Source organism: Poecilia reticulata, chromosome 7 (genome assembly GCF_904066995.2).
Source record: "Poecilia reticulata chromosome 7, P_reticulata-male-v2, whole genome shotgun sequence".
In the NCBI taxonomy this organism is placed as follows: domain Eukaryota; kingdom Metazoa; phylum Chordata; class Actinopteri; order Cyprinodontiformes; family Poeciliidae; genus Poecilia; species Poecilia reticulata.
Genome location: NC_088836.1, coordinates 8,754,713 through 8,776,961, shown reverse-complemented (window position 1 = coordinate 8,776,961; position 22,249 = coordinate 8,754,713). Strand labels below are relative to the sequence as shown.

At 39.0% G+C, this 22,249-nt stretch overlaps 1 protein-coding gene and 1 long non-coding RNA gene across 6 annotated transcripts in view; one reads left to right on the top strand and one right to left on the bottom strand.

The window, feature by feature from the left end:
- nphp4 (nephronophthisis 4) overlaps positions 1-22,249 on the top strand; it is a 185,780-nt gene that overhangs the window by 117,813 nt on the left and 45,718 nt on the right. For all 5 annotated transcript variants that reach the window (XM_008413093.3, XM_008413092.3, XM_017305948.2 and 2 more), the window contains 2 exons: positions 15,284-15,444; positions 16,738-16,921. In XM_008413093.3, the coding sequence (XP_008411315.1) occupies positions 15,284-15,444; positions 16,738-16,921 (345 nt within the window). The remainder of the gene's footprint in view (positions 1-15,283; positions 15,445-16,737; positions 16,922-22,249) is intronic.
- Positions 7,679-8,611, bottom strand: LOC103467042 (uncharacterized). The gene is made up of 2 exons (XR_014088141.1): positions 7,924-8,611; positions 7,679-7,791 (listed from the first exon to the last, which is right to left on the bottom strand). It is a non-coding gene; the product is annotated as an uncharacterized LOC103467042 (long non-coding RNA).

Here is a 22,249-nt window from a genome sequence, read left to right as displayed (position 1 = left end):
TTGCAAACATAAAACCTTTTATTCAGTCACTTGCTGATAGGAAACACAGATGTATAGTTAGTTCTCAAAATAGCCATAAGTAATCCCCTGCTGAAATGACTCCTCCTTATTTGACAAGTCACCTTCTGGACACAATATCAGTCATTATTCAGTATATTGGATTATATAAAACCATCTATATTTGAATTATCTTTAAGAAATTCAAATATAGATGTTATGAACTAACATAATTCATAACATAATATATTATTTCACTAATTTACCTCATTTTTTTATTCATGTTGAAATTTCAGTGAAAGATTACAATTTAAAATTAGGCTTCTGGATAAGGATTTATATTCATAACCTAGACAATTCTGTTTTTTAGGTATTCTACATTGCATGCACCATGGTTTGTGAACACCTGTGGAATTCAGCATCCAAAGACTGAATGCATTTCTTTCAGCTGTTTCTATATGTGAAAGAGAAATATTTAGAGTGAGATGAGAAGAGAATCGAAGGGAAACTGGATCAAAGTTTTCTTCTTTTAGTTCTATATTTAAAAGCTATTCAAGTTGAAATCACATGTCAAACTCAGAAGTTGAAAAAAAGACAGAACACGACAGAAGCAATCAAACTTCAAAATGATTCCTAGAATTGAGCTGGTTAGACTCGGAGTAAACTGTCTCCGACTGTCTGAATACAAGGATTTCAAACAAGGCAGCAAGTTGTTGAGATGTTTCTGACTCCTTCACGGATTCAGATTAGAGATTAGAGTTGAGACATCAGCCACAGCATTTTGCATCCTTGGCCCTCTTGTCTTTAAAGTAGCTCTTACATTCTGGAGCATAGAATGAACCCTCGAATCATGTCCTGTCATATGATGCTGTCAGTCAAAGTTAAAGCAAAAAGCAGCTTTGAAAAGACGATTTCATTTATTTTGAGAAATAAAAACTATCCAAGCCAATGTAACCAATTTGTAAAAAAGTATTCACTTCCTTTGTTATGTCATGAATGAAAAATGATGAGCCACATTTCTTTGGAGACCTGAATTTAATTTCTCAATACTTTCAAACTTGTTGAATCAAGAAAGTACTTAAAAAGGAAACCAGACAACATGAAGGAGGTTGAAAGATCTCAAAGGCAAAACAAGATGCTCCGACTTCAGGAAATTTATGAAGGGATGAGAATCAAATTAGTTGACAACCAATCAAAATTATTCCAAGAGCACATTGACTCACTCAGGCCACAAGGGACATAAAGGTATTGCAGGTTTCAGCGTAGTTAATGTTATTGTTCATAATTGAACAACAAGAAACAGAATGAGCAAAGAGTGAATCAATGCCAAGTTTACTTATGAATTCAAAGGCCTGTCTTACATTTAATAAGTCTCCCTAAGCTGTTGTGAAAATATGGAATGACAAAAAATTTGACCATATCTTCACATCTGGTGTAAATGTAGCACAGCATCTCATAAAACAAGCATCATACTAACAGTTGAACACTGATGTGCTTGTTAAGCTTAAAGCACAACAGGGCTATTAGGCAGTAAGTCAAATAGGCAAAGCACACTGGCAAATCTAAACCCCTGAATAGCTGCAAAAAAACAAACATCATTTTGTAGTGGTCTAATCGAAGTCTTAATTTAAATCCAATTGAGATGCTATGAAATGACCATAAAGAGGTTGTTCATCCTCAAGCCCTGCAATGTGGCTGAATTTTAAATATTCTGCAAAGAGCAGAGGGCCAGAATTACTCCACAGTGATGTAAAACACTCATTGGCAGTTCTCATAAAAGTTTGATGGGCCGTGCTGCTGCAAATATTTAGCTTTAGGTGGCAACTACTACTGGCCGGGTTTGGTTTGGACAGCTTTTTATCTTTATTAATGAAATAATTTAAAAATGGCATTTTGTTTTTAGTTTGGTTAACGGTTAAGTTTTGTGAAATAAAATTTGGTTTGATGATATGAGACACTTAAATGGCGACTTTTTTGCAGCGTATCGCTTCTGCTTCCCTCAGTTTTTACTGTGTTGTTTAAAGTCTAAGTGGGTTAAAGAGTTTGTAGCCACTGTTGAGTAGCAATGTCATTAGGGTGTTTGCTTGGCTAAAACAATATAAGTCTTGTTGGTAGATACAAACATTGACCATATAGGCTTCATAATTATCAAGTTGAACATTTAAACCATTGATGCTTTTTAACTTCTCATAGTGTACATGCTTTTTATTTTGGATTCATTTAGACCAAGGGACACAGTGTTAAATAAATCATTTGCAACAACTGGAAATTAAATGTTGTTACAGTAATGTATTATGAACTCTACCCAGATAGACTGATGTGTAAAAGGTTTTATTTCAGAGGTAGAAATAAAAGGATTCCTTAGTATGTCCCACATATCTGATTTTGTCTGATCTTGAAGGCGTGTTTGGAGCTTTTTGCTTCTTTCTTTTTTTCCCTTGTGCGGAATTAAGATTGAAACAAAGCCAGTTTGAGCCACAGACAATGTACCAACTAAAGAGGTAATATATTTAAGCAGCTGGCCTTGTGTTTACATGTGTTGTGAATATAGCACATGAACAGATTCGTGTCTCGGCCTAAATGAAAATCCACAACAGTATTTGTTTTTTCTCTTAGGATTTGTAAAACTGTGAGATGTGTGTAAATATTCATTAAAAAGAACACATTTTTACTAATTGAAACCAAACATTAGATGATCTGTTTGGTAATAGATAAGTTTGTCATGTGCTTATTGTTGGAAAAACAAGGTTTTTTTGGTCAAAGGGTAACTTAGACATCAATAATAACTGGTACCATCTAAAATGCAGTAAAATCAGAATGGTTGCTTTTATGATTCTGATTTCTACTTGAGCTTAAAACTGCCTCACCTTTGTAAAAGTGAAAATGTGATAAATCTTTAGTTGCAAGTACATTTTGGTGAGACAGACCAGTTTTTATGTCCTGACGTTTTAGCGGTGCTGCACAGTGGCGCAGTTGGTAGAGCTGTTGCCTTGCAGCAAGAAGGTTCTGGGTTCGATTCCCGGTCTTTCTGCATGGAGTTTGCATGTTCTCCGTGTGCATGCGTGGGTTTTCTCCGGGTACTCCGGTTTCCTCCCACAGTCCAAAAACATGACTGTCAGGTTAATTGGCTTCTCCAAATTGCCCCTAGGTGTGAGTGTGTGTGTGCATGGTTGTGTGGCCTGTGTGTCTCTGTGTTGCCCTGCGACCTGTCCAGGGTGAACCCCGCCTCTCGCACGAAACGTTAGCTGGAGATGGGCTCCAGCTAAAGACCCCACTAAGGGACAAGGGTGTCAAGAAAATGGATGGATGGATGGACGTTTTAGCGTTCGTTCTATTTTTCTGGTTTAGCTTTGTCACAACAGTTACTTAAAATGGATATTTATTTGGTTGCAAGAAACTGAAAACTTGATTTGTTGTTTGGTATTCACTCCACTAAGTCAATACTTTAGCTTCTTCAGCAGGAATTACAACAAAAAGGCTCCTGTGTTATTCTTCTATACATTTTGTAGATCTTGCCTTAGAATTTTTGGACGCTGTATAAGCAAACCTGCTTCATATTCTTCACATTGAAGAGTTAATGTGGAGCTATATGGGCTTAAGCTAGATGCTTTCAAGGTGTGTTCTCATAAACCTCTTGGATGTTGATTTAGTTGTGTGTTCATCAGGGTTATTGACATATTGAAAAATTTCATCTCTGCCTAATTGGGTTTTTTTTTTTTTTGGAAGACTTCTGCTTTTCTTTCATTCAATAACTTGTTCATTTCTATTTTCCTGACCTTTGGAGATGGCAAACATAACGTATAAATCTCAAAACTTAAGAATATTGTAAAAATACTTTTTTTGTTACTCATTTCAGAAAATAAAGCTCGTATCTTATGTAGATTAGTTCTACATAGTGAAATATTCATAAGAAACCTTTTTTATTTAATGCCCAAAAGCCAGAATTTCAGAAAATTTGAATCTTAAATAAATTCAATAAAAATTTTATTTAAGCTAAAATGTCAGACTTCTAGAAAGAGTGTTCATTTCAATAAACACCATTTGGTTGGACCTTTTTTTGCATGAATTACTGAATAAACTAAGTGATTCTGAAAACAAAGTCTTAAGAAATCACTTGATGCAGGACAAACCTGCAAGAAAAGTTGTAAGAGGCTGCAAAAGATGGGAGACTTTACAACAGGACAAGAATCCTGAAACTGGGTAACTGCAGCATAATAATTTAAATCTAAGAATATTCATGTGAAAGAAAGGTCCAGTTAAAATCCAGACCAAAATCCATCTTAAAAACTGTAGAAAGGCTCAGAAATGTATTAGGAGTTGTTTCTAAACTCTCTTAATCGTAGCTACTGCTTTGTGTCGATCTATTGCACAAAACTTCAATAAAATACATCAAAATGTGTGGTTTGAATGTGAAAAACTATTAGTTTCTGAGGTATATGCTGTCGGGGTTTCTGGTTCAGAAGTTACAGATTCCTTTTAGTGACATGTTAAATTAATTTGCTAAAACAAAAGAAAAATCAATAAAAAGTTGCTCTTAAGAATTCAAAATAACCCCTTTCAAGGTTTTTATCTTTTATCCAAGCCATTTTGAGTGCAATTTTCAAATATTTTCATATTTTTACAAATAAAATCCTAAAGCATATCGGTCCAAAGCAATAAGACTCTAAAAAAGTACCTCTCGTTAAAGCAGTGTATACTTTTCCTTGCCTCTTGTATGTTTCTAGGTTTAGCCTGGGCCTTGCTTTATGCTGGGGTTTGCATCAGTCTCAAGAACTCTAAATACACACTCTGCATCCACACTATTTTCTTAGCCTGGAGGCTTCACCGTCTTGTTAGGCTTGTTGATCCCCAGCAGGATTTTCAACCCAGGCGAGCGTGCTGTGCAAACACCAAACAGGCCATCCAGGTTAGGGGGACGTCTGCTGGGTGCCGCTCCTTGTCGGCAGACCTTGCTGCACACATGCAGCGCTTTACAACCCCTTGGGCCAGATCTGTCAGCTCTTCCTGCTTCTGAGCAGAGACACAGCTCATCCTGTCTCACTCTCACGCTCTCCCTCCGCGATCTTATTGCTACTCGTTTACAGCACACAAACCAAGAGCGTGCTGGGAGAATTATTACTCCAAGTGGAGAGAGAGAGAGGTGCCAGGTGGTTTTGGTGAGAAAAAGGTGGATTGGAGGAGTGAAGAAAGGAAATGGTCTCAAGGAGCAATATTTTATGTAATATTGTCTACCTTGTAAAAAATTCATAATCCTCTAAGCAAACTTATTTTGTAAAAAAAAAAAACAAAAAAAAAACAAGATAGCTCTTGTGTACTGTTGGGTTATTACCAGTTGTATTTAGCTGCATCTAAACCCAATGTTTTGATCATCACAACCTTAATTCAACAGTTATCTCAAAACGATCTAAATCAAGTCGTATTAGTTTCTTTCTAATAAGAAGGGGACAGAACATAACTAACTTTTGTTATTGCAGCTAAAAACCCAATGTTACATGTGAATAAGATTGCACAGTCATGTTCACGTAGAACATAATATTGACATTCTTTTTTCTGATAAGTGATACTATCTAAAAAGGTAAAGAAACTGTCTGTACAATTTTAACTTTAGCTCCAGAATATGTTATCAATTTAAATTTGCATTGTTTTGTTCAGTGGTGCATCTAGATTGAAAATAATCACTACTTCCTTGAAGACTCGCTGAGCCATCCTTTCTTGCACTTTAATACTAAGCAGTTGGTTTCAGTGTGGCAAACTCTGCAGAGGAAGCCCTTCTGTTCCTCTTCCTCATGGGTTGTTATTATTAGTCCCCTCTGTAGGAGTGAAGACATTTCGAGGCTCACAGCTGAACCGTAACCCACTAAATGTGCTCTCTAACAAGGGAGACATCGCTCTGCAGAAACGCATGCAGGAGGGTCCTCGCAGAGAGCTTTCTGAGGGCTCTGGAGAGAAACGCTTTCTGTTCTTTTTGTAATTTTGTGGTTGAGAAATAGAACCTTCTTGCCTACTACCTTAAATGCATACTCTATGTGCTATAGGTAAATATAAGAAATTCACTCTAGAACCTTGTAAAGAGTAAATTCTATCAAATGTGTGTTTTTTTTTTACATGCCCGTCATTGAAAATGAAAATGGTTAGAATTTTGATTCTCTATCACCCAGGAAAGAAGCTGCATTTATTTCCCTATAGGCACCTTTGCTACCCTGACACTTATATTTTGTATACAGAGTCTTGTGCAACACAAGTTTCAAGCATGAAAGCTCTGACTTTATTAAGCTCACTTTAAGTCTCATTGTCATCATAGAGTTACAATTGCCCATCCTGTGTTAGGGAGAGAAGTTGGTCTTGAGTAGGATTTTGCTAATATTAAGCTAAGACGAGATGATTTAAAGTTTATATTAGCATACTATCAGTGATGAGCAGGATTGTGAATTCCCTGGAGCAGGTCTCTCAAACTTTAGTCCACTAATTCATATATAAGCACCTCATTGATACTAAATAAAACTACTTTGTTTTTTCCCCTCAGTATCAACTTCAACACAGAAGAGTGCTCTTTTCAAAGTAAATGAGTATCTCTCAAGTTTGCTGCATTCACCAAAAATCGTCCGACACCCGACAGTTTGTCTGTGCACCTCGAATCATAATCATTTCAATCTGCTGCATTGAAATTTGTGGACGGCAGCAGAAAGAATTTTACATTTGATTTACAGAAATCACAAGACACTCAGCTGAGTAGTATGAGACATTTTTAAGTTTTGATTGTTAGATTAGGTTAGTGGAAAGCTGCTGTTCTGAGATGACCAAGCAAAGCCCCTGTGGAGCTCTTTTCTGAATAAGTGGCTGTGAGGAGTACAAACATGACAGTAAGAGGGAAAATAAAGAATGGACAATATTCTTTTGAGTTTGTAAAGCTTTCTGGTCTTTTTAACTGAATGGGCTTCTTACCAAAGTTCCTCATTACATCACTTCCATTCAGCCGGTGGCTCCACTGTACTTTTATCCCCAGGGAGTAAAGGCAATGTCGAGGCTTTGATACAGGGCTGGAGGGAGGCTCTGGGCAAGAATTCTGATCGTCCAGTTACCTCTTAGCCTCTCGCTCAAACCTTTGATACAGTCGTGCATAATACTAACACACAGGTTAGTTTGGGGTTGTGGCAGTATGCATGCTGTACCAGCTCAGCCTGTTGTACAGGCCCATTATTGCATGTTTGTTTGTTTTTCCTGCTTTTCTGCTTCAGGTATTCACAGTTTGCATCCAGGATTTTACTCTGCAGACATTCAAAGTAAACTATTCTTTAGCTTTCTGAATGGCCACAGTGTGATTCTGTCCTGATGTTTAACACTTTGTTAGACAGAAAGGAAACTTTTATTTCTGAGTCTTTGAAATGTTCAGTTTAGATTTCTTAGATGAAGACACGACTTAATCAAACAGATTATAAAATCGCTCTGGAGGTTTTTCTGAAATTGTAAGCTGCTTTTGCAGTCTTGAATTGCCGTAACCTTCAGGGGTGGCCGACATTGTGGAAAGGCTCTGTGCTCTCAGGTTTTCTGTTCTCAGTTATCAAGCTTGGTGGCTCTCGGTTGACAGCTATTGTCAAGTTTTCTGGTCTGCCCAAGCCTCCTCAGCTTCTGCCCAAACTTGAAAAGGCTTGCTCCCATCAAAGAGACGCCGGAACAACTCATCTCAGTGACATGTTTTTTATTTCTCTTCTCTTTTGTCTTTAGATCACATACAGGACCACCATGATTTTATATTAAGTGGTCACAGTAGACAGAGTCACCAAGCAGGTTGAAAACCTACAAACAAATGACAAAATTAATTACAAATTCCAATCTACTTTTTCAAGTTGATGAACAAACAAACTTTCCTCAACACGTTCGATTAATTCTTCTGAAAGCAAGTTCAATGATTTAATATACAACTCATACCAGTGGTGTCTCTGCAGGAGCTTGAAGCTGAGTTCTTTGTTTGAAGGGTACATACTGAACACAGGTGTGCCCGGTTACTTTATAAGCTCCTGAAGGCCTGAATGAGAGAGATGGGTGCGCTTGATTTTCTGTGAGGCGTGTGCCAGTTGGGTGGAGATGGTAATGCACTCAAATACATCAATCGCTGTTTTAACTTAACACCTCCCACTTGAGCTCCTGGTTTTGAACCCAAGGAGGTCACACCTCTTTTTCTTCACCAGGTCCTGTCCCTGCAGGGTTTTCTTGTTCTTCTACAGGCAATAATACAACAATGCGCCTGACATCTCTATGAAGTATTGTCGAGGGAATCTTCATTTGAAGTTTTCTTCTCATCCTCCTTGTTTGTCCTCCTGCTTTCACAAGTGGTACAGGGTAACTTGGATAAGTTCGTACATGCACATCTCTTACAGTCCCCGTTCCATCACTGTTTACACTGATCACTCTGCCAAGTTTATATTGACTTCTCAGAGCATTTTGGTCTGCAAGCCAAATGATGTCTCCGACAGCGACATTTCGCTTCTTTGAATGCCATTTGCTTCTGACAAACAAATTTGGTCCAGCTAGTTGACTCCATTTTTTCCAGAATCTGTCCACTTCTGTTTGGATGAACATTAATCTCTTCAGTGGATAACTTTTAAAGTCAAATCCACAGTTATCACTTTTTTGGACTAGCTCTTCCAAGCAGCAGAGAGTTTGGTGTGATGTAGCTTATGCAGTCTTCTCTACTTTGAGTTCTTGCATCTATTGGCCTTTCATTAGCTAGATTAGCTGCCATATACAGGAATGTTTGAAATTCACTCCATGTGAAAACTCCATCTGATCCTAGATTATGCAATGCTTGCTTGACTATCTTTACAGCTGCTTCGCATGCCCCATTCCTATGGGGGGAGTCTGCGGGATGCATTTTCCAGCTCCACTCAGTTCCATGTTTTAAAGCTTCCTGTTGAATTTTCTCTTTGGTTTAGTTGATCCAAAAACAGATAAAGATCAGCCAGGACAGGTTTGGCTCCAATAAAGTTCTTCCACCATCTGACCATAATTTCCTGGGATGTCCTCTTAAGGCTGTAAATCTTTGGTATGCTAACAAGAATCCTTCACTCGACTGATCACTCACAAGATCTGTGTGAATAGCTCTAGATGACATGCAACAGAAGATGATACCCCACACTTCAGTTTAACTCTTTTCCGGGTCTCATCCCTCACTTCATAGGGACCAAATAGATCAATGGTAGTAAACTCAAATGATCTGGCAGGCTGTGTTCGTTCTGGTGGAAGATCACCCATTATCTGCTCACATCTTTTGCTCTGTTTTTCCTACATGTTACACAATTATCCACAACTTTCTGGGCCAATCTTCTGCCTCTCACCACCCATGCTTTTTTTCTCATCTGGAGTAATGTTCCAGCAATGTCTTCGTGATTTACTTCATGAGCTTCAAGAGCAACCAATGTGGATACCCATGAGTCAAAGGGCAAAATGGGGACAACTTTTTGTCTTCATTAAAGGATGAATACGACCCCCACAAACCTGAAGTCCAGAATCTTGTTCTTTAAACACAACTAATCTGTTAAAGTTGTGTCATGGAACGAAGTACTCTCTTGAGCAGCCAGGAAAACATCTTTCATTGCATTCTCACACTCTTTAACACTAAGCCTGGGATGGATGGTTGGCTGTTTGACATCTGTTGAAATTTTTACTTTCACTTTTTTGCCACTTTGCTGGCTTTCCAAAGTGAGTTTCCAGTTTCCAATAGCTCTTCTCACCCATGCAATAACTCTGACTAGTTTAGAAAGACTACTGTATCTTCTCTCTTGAATTAGTTGCTTGGCAATGAATGTAAGAGGAGAGATTTTGAGCTGACCACCCCTTTCTTTACACTCTGTAGCTTCTAAAGGATTCTTTGTCACACCTTCACACATTTTTTCTTTAATTTGCTTAGACTGTGCCCTGGTCGTCACTGCTGAGAAAGCTTTTCTTTGGAGCTTTGCAACACTTTCTTTTGCACATATAGCAATGTCTTTGGCTGATCTCATCGGCCATTGATCAATAGGTTGCAACAGGAACTTTGGTCCATTTTGCCACTGTGAGTCCTCTTGGAGGTGCTCAGGACATGTTCCTCTTGATGTAATGTCTGCGACATTGAGATCACCTGGGATCCACCACCAATCTGCAACTGGCCCAGCTTTCTGTATTTCACCGACTCTGTTGGCAAAGAAAGTTTGGTACCCATAGCTGTTGCGCTGAATGGCTCCTAGCACAGTTTGGCTATCCAGAAAATGGAACCAGCCTCCAATCTCCATTCTGCTGTGTTTCTCAACATACTTCCTCAGACGAGCTGCAAACACTGCACCACAAATCTCTGCTTTTACAGGTTCTCCCTTCTGGTCAAGTGGAGTGAGTTTTGCTTTGGATTCTACAAGTCTCACTTGGATCCCTTGCTCTGTTTCCCATCTGAAGTATAGAATTGCACCATAACTTTTGTCACTCCCATCAGAAAAAGTTATCCCTAGGGGCTTTCCAATCCAACTGATTGGTGTTAAACTCCTGTGAAATTTAATCTGGCCCAGGCGCACATACTCCTGGAACAATTCAATGGCTTCATTTCTAAGCTCATCAGAAAGTGCTTGATCCCACGTGTCACCTGCTTTGCCTGCAGTTCTGGTTTCTTGGAAAGCCTTTCTAACAAGAATGGCTCCTTTCTGTTTGGTGGGTGTGACTAGGCCAATGGGATCAAAAAGGCTAGCTACTTGGCTAAGGAGTTCTCTCCTAGTGAGAGGATTTGGAGTATTTGCTCTCACTTCTCCTTCCTCTAGGTTTTGTCCCACCTTCATTTTTTTCCTTCTTTTTGAGAAGTGATTGATGTCATCACATACAATTTATCCTCTTCTACCAGATATCCCACTCCCAAAGCCTTATTATCATCCTCTTTCATCTGATTGGGGAGTGTAAGGATTTTGTCTCTGCTAGGTAAGGACATTTTTGCCTCCCACTTTGACCTGATAGGACCCATGGTTTCAAAAAGAATCCCCCAACTTTTAAGACCTCTTCCACCTTCTCAATGTGTTTGTGCAAAAGTTCTGGGTCATTGTCAGATGTTAAGATGTCATCAACATAACAGTCTTCTTCCAGGATCCTCCGCTCCTCTTTACAGCTGTCAAACATGGGCAGTTTGCAGTCTCTCGCATTGCTACTTGGGCAATACATCCTGCAGGACGATCCCCAATGTTAACTCTGGTAATGGCAAACTCACCAATCTCCTCCTCTGAGCTGTCTCTCCAGAGGAACCTGTGTAGATGTCTCTCCAGGTCCTCTAGCCACACAGAGTTATACATCTTTTTGATGTCTCCCAAGGCAGCATGCAGACCCCTTCTGAACCTGAGTAGAACAGCACGAATAGGATTTAAAACATCAGGACCTTTCAGCAGAATATCATTCATACTTAGACCTTCAAATCTTTGACTGCTGTTCCATACTAAACGCACAGGAGTGGTTACAGAATGAGGATTTGGTGCCACCTGGTGGTTTACATACCATACTGGTCCTTTCCAGCCATTCAAAGTTTCTTCTGTTAGCTTTATTGCTGCTTTTCTTTGCACCATTTCATGCACCTGGTTTGCATAGACAGTTTTCCATTCAGGCTCTTTATTTAATCGTCTTCTGTTTTAAGAAAGTTGACTCAACACTTTTCCTGTTGTTGGGAAGACTAGTGGGTTCTACAATCCACGGATACTTTGCGTCCCAGTGGGGAGTATCACTGTGAGCATCTCCTTGCACATAAGTAAGACCTTGTTTAATTATTTCAAGTTCTTTCTCCTCCATTAATGTCATCTCTTTTCCACCTGGTTGACATGTCCCACAGCGACATCCACCACACTTTGGTTCACAAGCGGCCCCTATGCTCTCCCATTTCCACCAATCAAACTCTTTATTGGCAGTTGTATTTTTGCTTTCTGCTTTAACTTCTTTGAGATTGCAGATTTCTTCATACTTTTCAGCAGCAGTGCGCATGGAACGAGCAAAGTGTGTTTCTGAACTGTGTGCTGCCACGTCGACGACTTCACAAAGATCTGGATGAGCTCCACCCACGGTTATGCCGAGTGGACTGTTCCACAGGACCAGGTCTCCAACAACCTTGACTCTTTGAGGGGCCAGTCTGCCTTCTCTGTGGCTGATTAGTAGCTCAATGGTATCTGGTCTTTTGAGGTCCTCCAGGTCAACATCTGGGAAGAACTTTTGTAGCTGCAGTGGTTGAATGACTTTATGCACTTTAGCAATCTCACTGAGTCCATAACAAATGAGTTGGTGAGCTTTCACTGTCCCTTTGGGGGTTTTAACTCTCACTTTTAACAGGTATCTTCTTGTTCTAACTTTGACTGACATTCCCCCAACACCATGAACAACTAATGTTATATTCTCACCTTCTAGGTTCAATTTTTGAGCTGCTTGGTGAGTAATGTAATTAGTATCAGAAGCCAGGTCAATCAAAGTGCCAATTTTCTGGCCTGCATTTGCAGTAACTTCCAACAGCATTAGGATAACAGGTTGCTCTTTTAGTCCATATGACTCCATAAGACCAGGGACTTCACCCTTTATGCTGCTTGTTGATGCAGTCACATTTGAAAAGGCTTTTCTGCATTCCTCTGCTAGCTCTGGTGAAAGTTCAGCTATGAATTTCTCCTGTTCTTCTGTCAGTCTATTTTTCCATTTTGGCTTATCACCCCCAGCCTTTGTAAGTTCACCCTTTGGGCAAAGGAGGAAATGGTGATCTGAAAAGCTCCCTTTCTTACAATCTTTGTTCCTACAAAGGTAAGTGTTTATACATCCAGCATCCTCTTCATGCTTTCTCAAACACCTTTTGCATGTTTTCAATGTCTTCACAATATTGAGCTTTTCAGCTACATTCATTGCTTTGAACTGTTTACAGAAGAATATCTTATCTCCATGTCTTGTGTCTCCACAAACAATACAGGCATGATTGGTTCTTGCGACTCGAGTAAAAGCATGTCGCCTCTCAAACTTCTTTTCAACTTTTTCACTCACTCCAAGTTGCTCTAGTTTTTCTAGAACTTCCTCCTGTGTCTTCAGAAATCTAAGAAGACTATCAAAATGATTAACTGGAGTTACTGCATTAGCAGGGTTAACCATAAAAACTAGCCAGTCTCTCTTTATAACATCAGGAAGTTTGCTCTCTAGAGATTTTATAACCAGAGGGTTTTTCATGGCTCCAATGTTTCCTAGCTCTGTTAAATCAACTAGAGCCCTTTCAATTTTTTGTATAAGATCTATCACCTTCCTTGGCTGGTTTGCTTTAAGGGGTGGGATCTTCTCAAGCTCTTCAATGATTTCTAAAGCAATACTTGACTTATCGCCATACCTATTTTCCATGACTCGGAACATATCCGCCGCAGTATCATACGCAGACAGGTGTAATTCATGACAGATCCTTTCATCTACACTATCCAATAACTGGAACTTTTTCACTTCAATTGAGCCACTTGGTTCTCCCTGCTTCTGCAGGCTTTCCCAGTCTTTCCTCCATCTGTGAAAGTTTCTTTTACAGCCATGAAATTTTGGTAGACAAATAGGTCTGATCTTTACAATGGGTGCAGATTGAGCTAGTAGAGGTAAAGATGCAAGATCTCCCTGAGCTGCATCTGATTTCCTCTTCTCCTCTGAAATTGTTTGTGCTATAGCAAACTGTGATTTTCTTGTTTGAAGTTTATTTTTCATCAATTTAATTTGTTTTATTCTGTCCTCTATACTGCCCCTTTCTTTTACTGGAATCCATATTTCCCAGGTCACAAAACCTTTAACAGATTCCTGGATCATATTCTCTACAAAGGACAGCTGCACTTCATATGCAGTTTTATTCACAGTCAAGACCTCTATGTCAGAAGCAACATTGCAAGCCTTTTCTGCCTCCTGGATTGCAGTATAGAGCCCATCTTGACCATATTTTTCCCACAAATTAGACTGAACTATTTGTTTGACTTCATCAAATTTTGATTCACAGTCATTAATAGTCTTTTCAAAATCAGCTTCTTGCTGTTTATCAAGCTCACCAGCTTCATCTTCCAGCTCTGCTAATAGTCCTGCTTTGTAGTCATCATTTGAATCACTTACATGTCTGGCATCAGAGCTTAGCTTTTTGAACTCCTCTCGCAGTTCCATCTCTGTCATGTTGGCAGCTTTTCTGCTTAGGAAGTTTGCTTGCTTGGTGAAGGAAGATTTTGCCATGGTGCGATCCAGCTTCAATTGTTTCAGTGACTTTCCAAACATTTCTTCAGCCATTGTGAATTGTACAGCTGCGACGACCTGATGTCCTCCTTGAGTTAATCCGTCGAAGCCCTCCTTAATCAGGATTTCCTGGTCATCTGGTCAGTTGGTTTCCGACTGGTTTCCAATTGGTTTCCAATTGGTTTTGCAATGGTTTTCAACTGTCAAGTTTTCTGGTCTGCCCAAGCCTCCTCAGCTTCTGCCCAAACTTGAAAAGGCTTGCTCCCATCAAAGAGACGCCGGAACAACTCATCTCAGTGACATGTTTTTTATTTCTCTTCTCTTTTGTCTTTAGATCACATACAGGACCACCATGATTTTATATTAAGTGGTCACAGTAGACAGAGTCACCAAGCAGGTTGAAAACCAAATGACAAAATTAATTACAAATTCCAATCTACTTTTTCAAGTTGATGAACAAACTTTCCTCAACACGTTCGATTCATTCTTCTGAAAGCAAGTTCAATGATTTAATATACAACTCATACCAGTGGTGTCTCTGCAGGAGCTTGAAGCTGAGTTCTTTGTTTGAAGGGTACATACTGAACACAGGTGTGCCCGGTTACTTTATAAGCTCCTGAAGGCCTGAATGAGAGAGATGGGTGCGCTTGATTTTCTGTGAGGCGTGTGCCAGTTGGGTGGAGATGGTAATGCACTCAAATACATCAATCGCTGTTTTAACTTAACAGCTATATTACCAGCTCAGTGGTATCCATAAGGTTGACAGCTGAGTTGACTCTTAATTTTTCTTTTCTCAAATTTAATGTCACCCTTGTGGGAGGAAAAGGGTAATATAAATATTTATGATCATGCATCAGATATGCACCATGTTGGTGAGGGAGACTTCCAGGCTCACACATCCTTGTCAACACCTTAGCCAAAAAATGTTCAGTAAACCCAGCAATACTGTGCAATTTTGATTACAAAGAATAGAATTTGGTAGTGTATCCTACATACATACTGTATGTTACCAATTAGACAAGAACAAATGTTCATCTGGGTCTTCAAATAGACTTTTTATGAGGTGTTTTGCCTTCTTGTCAAGGTTCTCCAGGCCTGCAGATTCAGTTCAGAGTTGATGACGATTTCTTGAGGCCAAGAGAAAAGCGCTGGTTCCTCCGCCACCTGGCCCTCCATACCATGCACATCGATGTTTGGGACAGCGACTCGTTGCTCCTCATTGGTTCTACCGCCATGGAGCTCAAGGTAATTGACTGAAAGTTGGATGTCAGACTGATGTAGTTATTAAAGACACATTTATCAATTTTTTTATGATCCAGTTTTAACAAACCTTTGTCTTGCTGGTAACAGTTGTTAGATGATTTACCTTAAGGGGAAATAACAGGAGGGTTGAATTTCTTTTTCTTGATCATCACGTTTGTGAGAGAAGTCACTATAAAAATGAGATTTTACTACGTTAAATCAAACTAAATGCTTTTGAGTTAACAGTTTAGCAACCTATTGTAAAAGTTAGTGTGGTTTGATATATTTTCATTACTAAAACACTATTTTTAGTTTCTGTGCATAGTTCTTAGTTTCTGTGCATAGTTCTTAGACTATGTACATCATAACTTTAGGTCTCAGATTTCCAGAACATGGTTCTTATTTTAAGGCCAAAGTGTTCAGAAACTGGCAGGTTAAAACCTCAAACAAATAGATAAACTTCCCGTGACTATCTCCTGTAATTTAAGTGTTTCTGTCTTGATCTGTCACAACCTAAACAGTCTGCAGACATGTTTTAGATAATACATTTTCCTTTTAAATGGCTTCCTCTGACCTCAGTTTGAAATTTATTACATATACTTCAGATATTGTTGACCCTTTTTTTTTTTAACCCAACAATATCAACATATCATAAAGCCTCGTAATACTAACGTATGGGGCATTAACTCGTCAAATTGGAAACTCAAAGAAGTACATCAATTTTCAATAGTGTTTACTGTCTGGATTGATACAAAGTAAATCATGTGTCATAAATTCATGCAGCATTCGCTGAATGTTTAGTGGCAAGAACTAAACAGAAAAATACATCTCATTTTAACTCTTTGTTTACGGTTACAAGCACTACGACTATTAACAAGATAGAAAGTACCAAAATATCTGTTATTTGTTGGTCAATTGTCTATGAATAAACATGTTACTTCATAATGCTGCTCCATTTCCCTGTGGAAGTGGATTAGATCAACACATTTTTGGCCTTTAAATCCGTTCAAAAAGTAGAAGATGCATGTATCAGACAGATCCACTCTTGTGGACCTCAGTCTGTTATTAATTTGTTTGGATCAGACTGAAATATTGAAAACTCTTCATCACACAGATCTATTAGAGCAGTTCAGACCCCAGCTTCATCTATCTAGTTCTATCATCCAGATTGAGAAGTTTTTCTTTCTTTCATTGGTTTGTTAGTTAGTTCTTTGTTTCTGTCTTTTTTTATTTTCTTTCTTTCACTTGCTGGGTACAACTTCGATTCCTGTTAATTTGTAAATTTTCCCTCCCCAGTACTTGCTGCGTCAGGGGAAGCCCGCCGTCCAGGCTCTTCACGAGTTGGAGATCCTGACCACAGACTATGTGGAGGAGGATACTTTACTGCCTGACGCAGATCAGCATCTGCGTTCAACATCCACCGCGATGACTGTTTACACCATTGTCAGAGGCCGGCTCCACATACGAACGGGCAGCATAGGCAAGTACAGAAAAGCTTTTGCTTCCCATTCAGAACTCAGATGTTGGTGTAATCACTGACACCTTTACAATAAAATATCTACATAAAATAGGACTATTTTGTTATGTAATCAGTGGTGTCTGAAATTTTTATTTGGGCCAAAGTTGTCAAGTCAAAAGTAATATAACTTTGAAAAAATGCAAAAAACTCTACCTTGATTCCGTTTTAGTTGTTTTTTTGATCGACTAAACATCCTATATTTTAACAAAAATAATAAACTAGTCAAATTGAAGGGAAAGGGATGATTAACTTTATCTCCTTGTGAAGATGACTTTTTTTTAACTACATCTCCCCACTTTCTCAAGAAAAAACTTACAAACAGGTTTTGTTACTGGTAGACCAGGGAGAGCCTGTCCAGACAGCCCAGAAGAGACTATGAGGAAATTCAATGAGGAAAGCTCAATGCTCTTGTGTTTAGCCTCATATTTTACGTTACACCAGCAAACTTGGGGTCTAATCTGGGCTGACATGTAATAATCCACAAGGCAAGGCAGGGCCGTACCCCGCCTCCGCTCCCTAGGCAGCTGCAGGGTTTTGTATCTCACTCTTGGACTTTTATTACTCCATATGAACTTTGAAAAATGTTTATCCAACTGACTAAATTGTTTTGCTGGGACCTGCACAAGGAGTGCTGCGAAAATCTACAGCAGTTTTGGGAGAACACTTATCTTTTTTATTCAGATTCTGCTGCCGAGGTTGAGGGGAAGCGGGCTACAAATGTTCACTGTGGATTTTCTTATTTGTTTGTAGTTAATGTCATATGTGTAATGTTTTTTTTGTTTTTTTTTTAATCATTAAAACACCAAAATACTATATTACGTTATTCCAGTTGAATCAGTGGCTACACATGAATTGTTTGGAAGGATAAAAAAAAGATTTTTTTTTTTCTGGCTGTGTGTAAAAAGATGCATTTTATTCTTCAAATGATCTCTGAATTTCTTCAAATTAGTTTCCTTAAACTTTTAACTGAAAAAGAAAATCTCCATTTAACATTATTTCAAAAAGCAATGTAATCAGTTTAAATTAGGTGAAAGCAGGACTGAGTCTGGTGGTGCTATTTAAAAAAAAAAGTTTGTTTTTTTAAAAGTGTTCGACCTCACAAGATGGTCTAAATCAGAGGTTCCCAAACTGTGGGGCGAGCCGTGCCATTGCCAGGGGGGCGCGGGAAGCCGTCTGGATAAAAAAAAAAAAAAACATGAACCCTGTATGCGCTGGGTTTTTACCTTATAATGGCCAACTCTCTGTTATTCCTATGTCAATTTGATACAGTAGGGGCTTCCACATTTTCCATATATGTGTCCTCTGTCACTTTTATCAACAGTTAAAACTGTTTAATCCATTGTTAACATGTGGTAACCTGTTTTTCCGAGCCACCTTTAAACGCAACATGAATGCTACGACGCTCGCGCTGGGTGCGGCAGTGAAGGAGACCTTCTGCTGCTGTACGGAGCTACGCAGGTGTGTTAGAATCACGGCAGCAAACCAGCAAAGAACTTTTCACAGTTTTTCCCCCAAACTAACCGACTGAGTTGAGTAAAGTTGCTCGATGCAGGTAAAGTTAACTAAAAGATGACTAGGTAGCTAATATCAATACAGCACCTTAAGCTTAACAAGTAGCTTGTAGGCTACTGGTGTTGTTGTCTATGTCCATTTACGTATATTCATTTTGCTCCCAAAAAAGTCGATCACCCCCACCCCCCCAGAGGCAGGGACAGGAACAAGGAGTCTCTAAGAATCATCTCTCCCCCCTCCCATCCCCTCCCACACGTCGTTCAACCAGACAGCCATTTGTAATCCATAGGGGGGAGGGGGGTCAGAAAATGTTTGGAAACCACTGGGGGGCGCAGGAGAAAAAGTTTGGGTACCATTGGTCTAAATCAAACTATCCTAAAATGATTTGAGTACAAGGATAGCTTCCTTGTATTTAATGTCATCTGGATACATTTGTATCACTCAATACAAATATCACATCGATATCTGATGTTGGCATCACATATCGATGGGATTCAAATTAAATTCAAAGATATCACAACCCTAAAGACTTCATCCTAAATGCCTTGTCTGCCAACATCTTTGTGATTTTCTTTTTGTAAACATTGCATTTTCATAACTTTATATGTGTATATGGACAGCACATCTAATCTCCCAGGCAGATGTTTCATTGTGGATTTCTCCAACACTGACTTCTAAAGGAGACTAAGCCTTGTTCTGTCTCAGAGCAACACAGGAGAGAAGCAGTTGTGTTTGCTGGCTTTTGAGCAAACATCCTTGTTCATTACATCCCAAATCATCCTTTTACATCCAAAATGTGCGTGGGCATTAATTATTCAGGATATATTGGTTCTTTAGAGCTTGGGATTATGAATGAATGTTGCCTGCTCTCTTTATTCGAGTGTATAGTTTTGAAGTGATGGATAATCTCAACGACTGGGGAAGACAGAGGTGTGGAAACTTGTAAAGCAAACGGTGCCAAAGCAAAAAATATCTCACTGTGATAGTCCCTCTCTATCTGGCAACTGAACGCTTCTCCTCTTCCCTTGCACTCATCCAATTTGGGCCTGGCACGCCCCTGCGGCAAAATGGCAGCTGACGATGGCTTCCTTGCCATTAATCAACTGCTGAAATGATATTCCACCTCATAAACAAGGTGTCCTTTTTCTGGTTGAAGAAACTCTTCCTACTGGCTTTATTGTAGCTTAATATGCCAGCAAGTTCTCATTGTGCTTATCACTGAAAGCAGGTTAAGAGTGGGTCGGGTAACGGGTTATTGATGGGGAGAGGGGTTTTTGTCTGGCATGTAAATTCACATCAATGCTTAGATATCCATCGGGGCGGCCTGGCCGACAGTCTGAATAAATTTTGTGAGGGTATTGCTATTGAGGGCTTTTATTTGTTTTTGCTTCCATCTGCTGCTGCCTTTTTCAGATATTCACATCCGTCTTCACTCTTCATCGATGTCTTTTCTGTTGTCTCCTGTTTCTTTCTCTCCTTCCACAATTTATTTTTTCTTACTGGTTAATCCAGCTGTGAGATGTAACTATTAAGTGTCACATTTTCTCAGTTTCTGTCATCAAGCCTTAACGAATCAGCATGGTTATTGGTTTGGGAGTAAAGAATGCAAAGCCACAGATTGAGTGATTGGTTGAGTTATGAATGTTAAACAATTTAAAGATCCAAAAATGCATGGCCACACATACATAAATACATAAACATAAACATTGCCTTGCGTACTTCTATTCTTAAAACTTTCAATGTTGCTGTTTTTTTATGAAGTGTGAGGGAACATAAATGTATTTAGCATTTTTGTAAATAAAATTCTAAGAAGGTTTTTTCTTTTGTTGCATGTATATTTGTCCCCTTTTAATCTGATAAATTTGAGCAAAATCCAGGGTAAGTGATGGCTTTCAGATATCAGTTAAGTTGTCTGTAGAATATTATCCAGCAGCAAAAATATGTATCAAAACTTCTCAGAACGTCCACTATGCATCACCCTGAACATACCATTCCAATCTTTAGGCATGATGGTGGCCGCATAATTCTGAGGATTCTCATTATTAGCAGAAACAGGGAAACATTAAAGGAGTGAGGGATGGATTTTTGTAAAAAAAAAAAAAAAAAAAAAAAACTCTTTTAAAGGCTACAAAAAACTTGAAACGAAGGATGAGAATCACCTTTCATAGGACAACAAACCCAAATATACAGCCAGATCTAAAGTGAAATGGTTTAGATATAAGCATATCCATGTCATAAGAATGGTCCAGTCAAAGTCCAGACCTAGATCCAAATACATATTTGAGGCAAGACTTGAAAATGTATGTTTATACAGGCTTTCCATCAAATTTGCCTGAGCTTGAAATACTGAAATGTCAGTATTTTATTCATTTCTAAACTTTACCTTTAAAACACTTTGGCTTGATCTACCAAGTAAATCCAGATCATGTAAATTTAAATCTTTTGTCATAGCTAAACGAAGGGGAAAAACATTAAAAAAATTATAAATTATTTTAGAAGCACAAAGAAGACAAATCATCAATCTCAACCCTTTTCTTTAGTTCAGGAAAAGGTTGAACGGCTTCCAAGTTGGACTGACCAAGCTGTGACTGATGACGTACAGATGCACCTTTGGGATTCTAGCGTAAACTGTGGGGTAAAGGCGGCTTTAAGGGGTTTATCTCTTTGAATGCAACAAGGGAGGAGTTGTGTGCTTGGTAGAAAGATGTGCTAAGTCAGAATGGTGAGTTGAACAGCTTAATAGTATGTCATAAATTCCTAAATATGTCCTTGAGCCTTTTTAAGGTCCAGTATATAGAAAATGGCCCAATGTTTCTTCTGATAAACACCCCTGACATACTGAAGCCAGTTTTGATATGAGATATTTTCCCACAAATCAGCCTGCTTGATAACCTGCAGGGTTGCTCAGCTTACTGCAGGAGCGGAGACCCCATTCCTCTCTGGCGCCCAGCGCTGATGGCTCTGGGAGGCATGATAAATGGTGTGTAAGGAGACCCAGGTGTGGCCAGAGCTGATGGTCTGTCCTAAAAACCAGCCAAAGCTGGCTGACTAGTCTTTCAGATGCGCTATTCTCAAATGGTCATTTGTTCGGGGCTACAGCCAGCATGCTTTTCTGCCGTTTCTCTCATTGATTAGCTATCTGTCATCATGACTGACAGGAATTTAACTTGCATGACAGTGTAAAAGATCTATTTAATTGCATACCTGCTTATTCATCTCTTGTTAAATTGACAGCAGACAGCAGGGCAGCTACCTTATCCAATGGCAAACAGGGATTTCACTCAAGCATAACAGGCAGTGCTGCCTGGTTTTCTTGCCAATATTAGTAGAAAAAAAAAGTTCTAGACCAATACAAAGACATCTTTCAGATTTACTTTGTTTTATTAAACACAGCTTCAGGTCAAAGCCGAGTTTTTAAATCTTTCATTTGAAACAAACAAACATGCTGCAGCAGGGGTGTGTGCCTCGTCACCTTGTAAACTGCGCATAAATTACACTCAAAATTTTAAACACCTTGTGTTTTGTACATGACAAACCTAACAGTGGAGGGACAGCAATTTAGACTCTCCCGCTGAGCTAAAATAAAATGAATACACATAAATAATGCACTCAAGTGATGCAACGATAAGAAAAAGGAGTGAAACTGTTTATTAATTTATGAACATTTGTAAAAAACTGTTAGATGGTTTTGTATCTTGTATAGAGGAGCTTTAAATGCCTAATCAAAAATTCTTAAAAATGAAATCGATTCATATTTCATTTTCCCTGATCATTGCA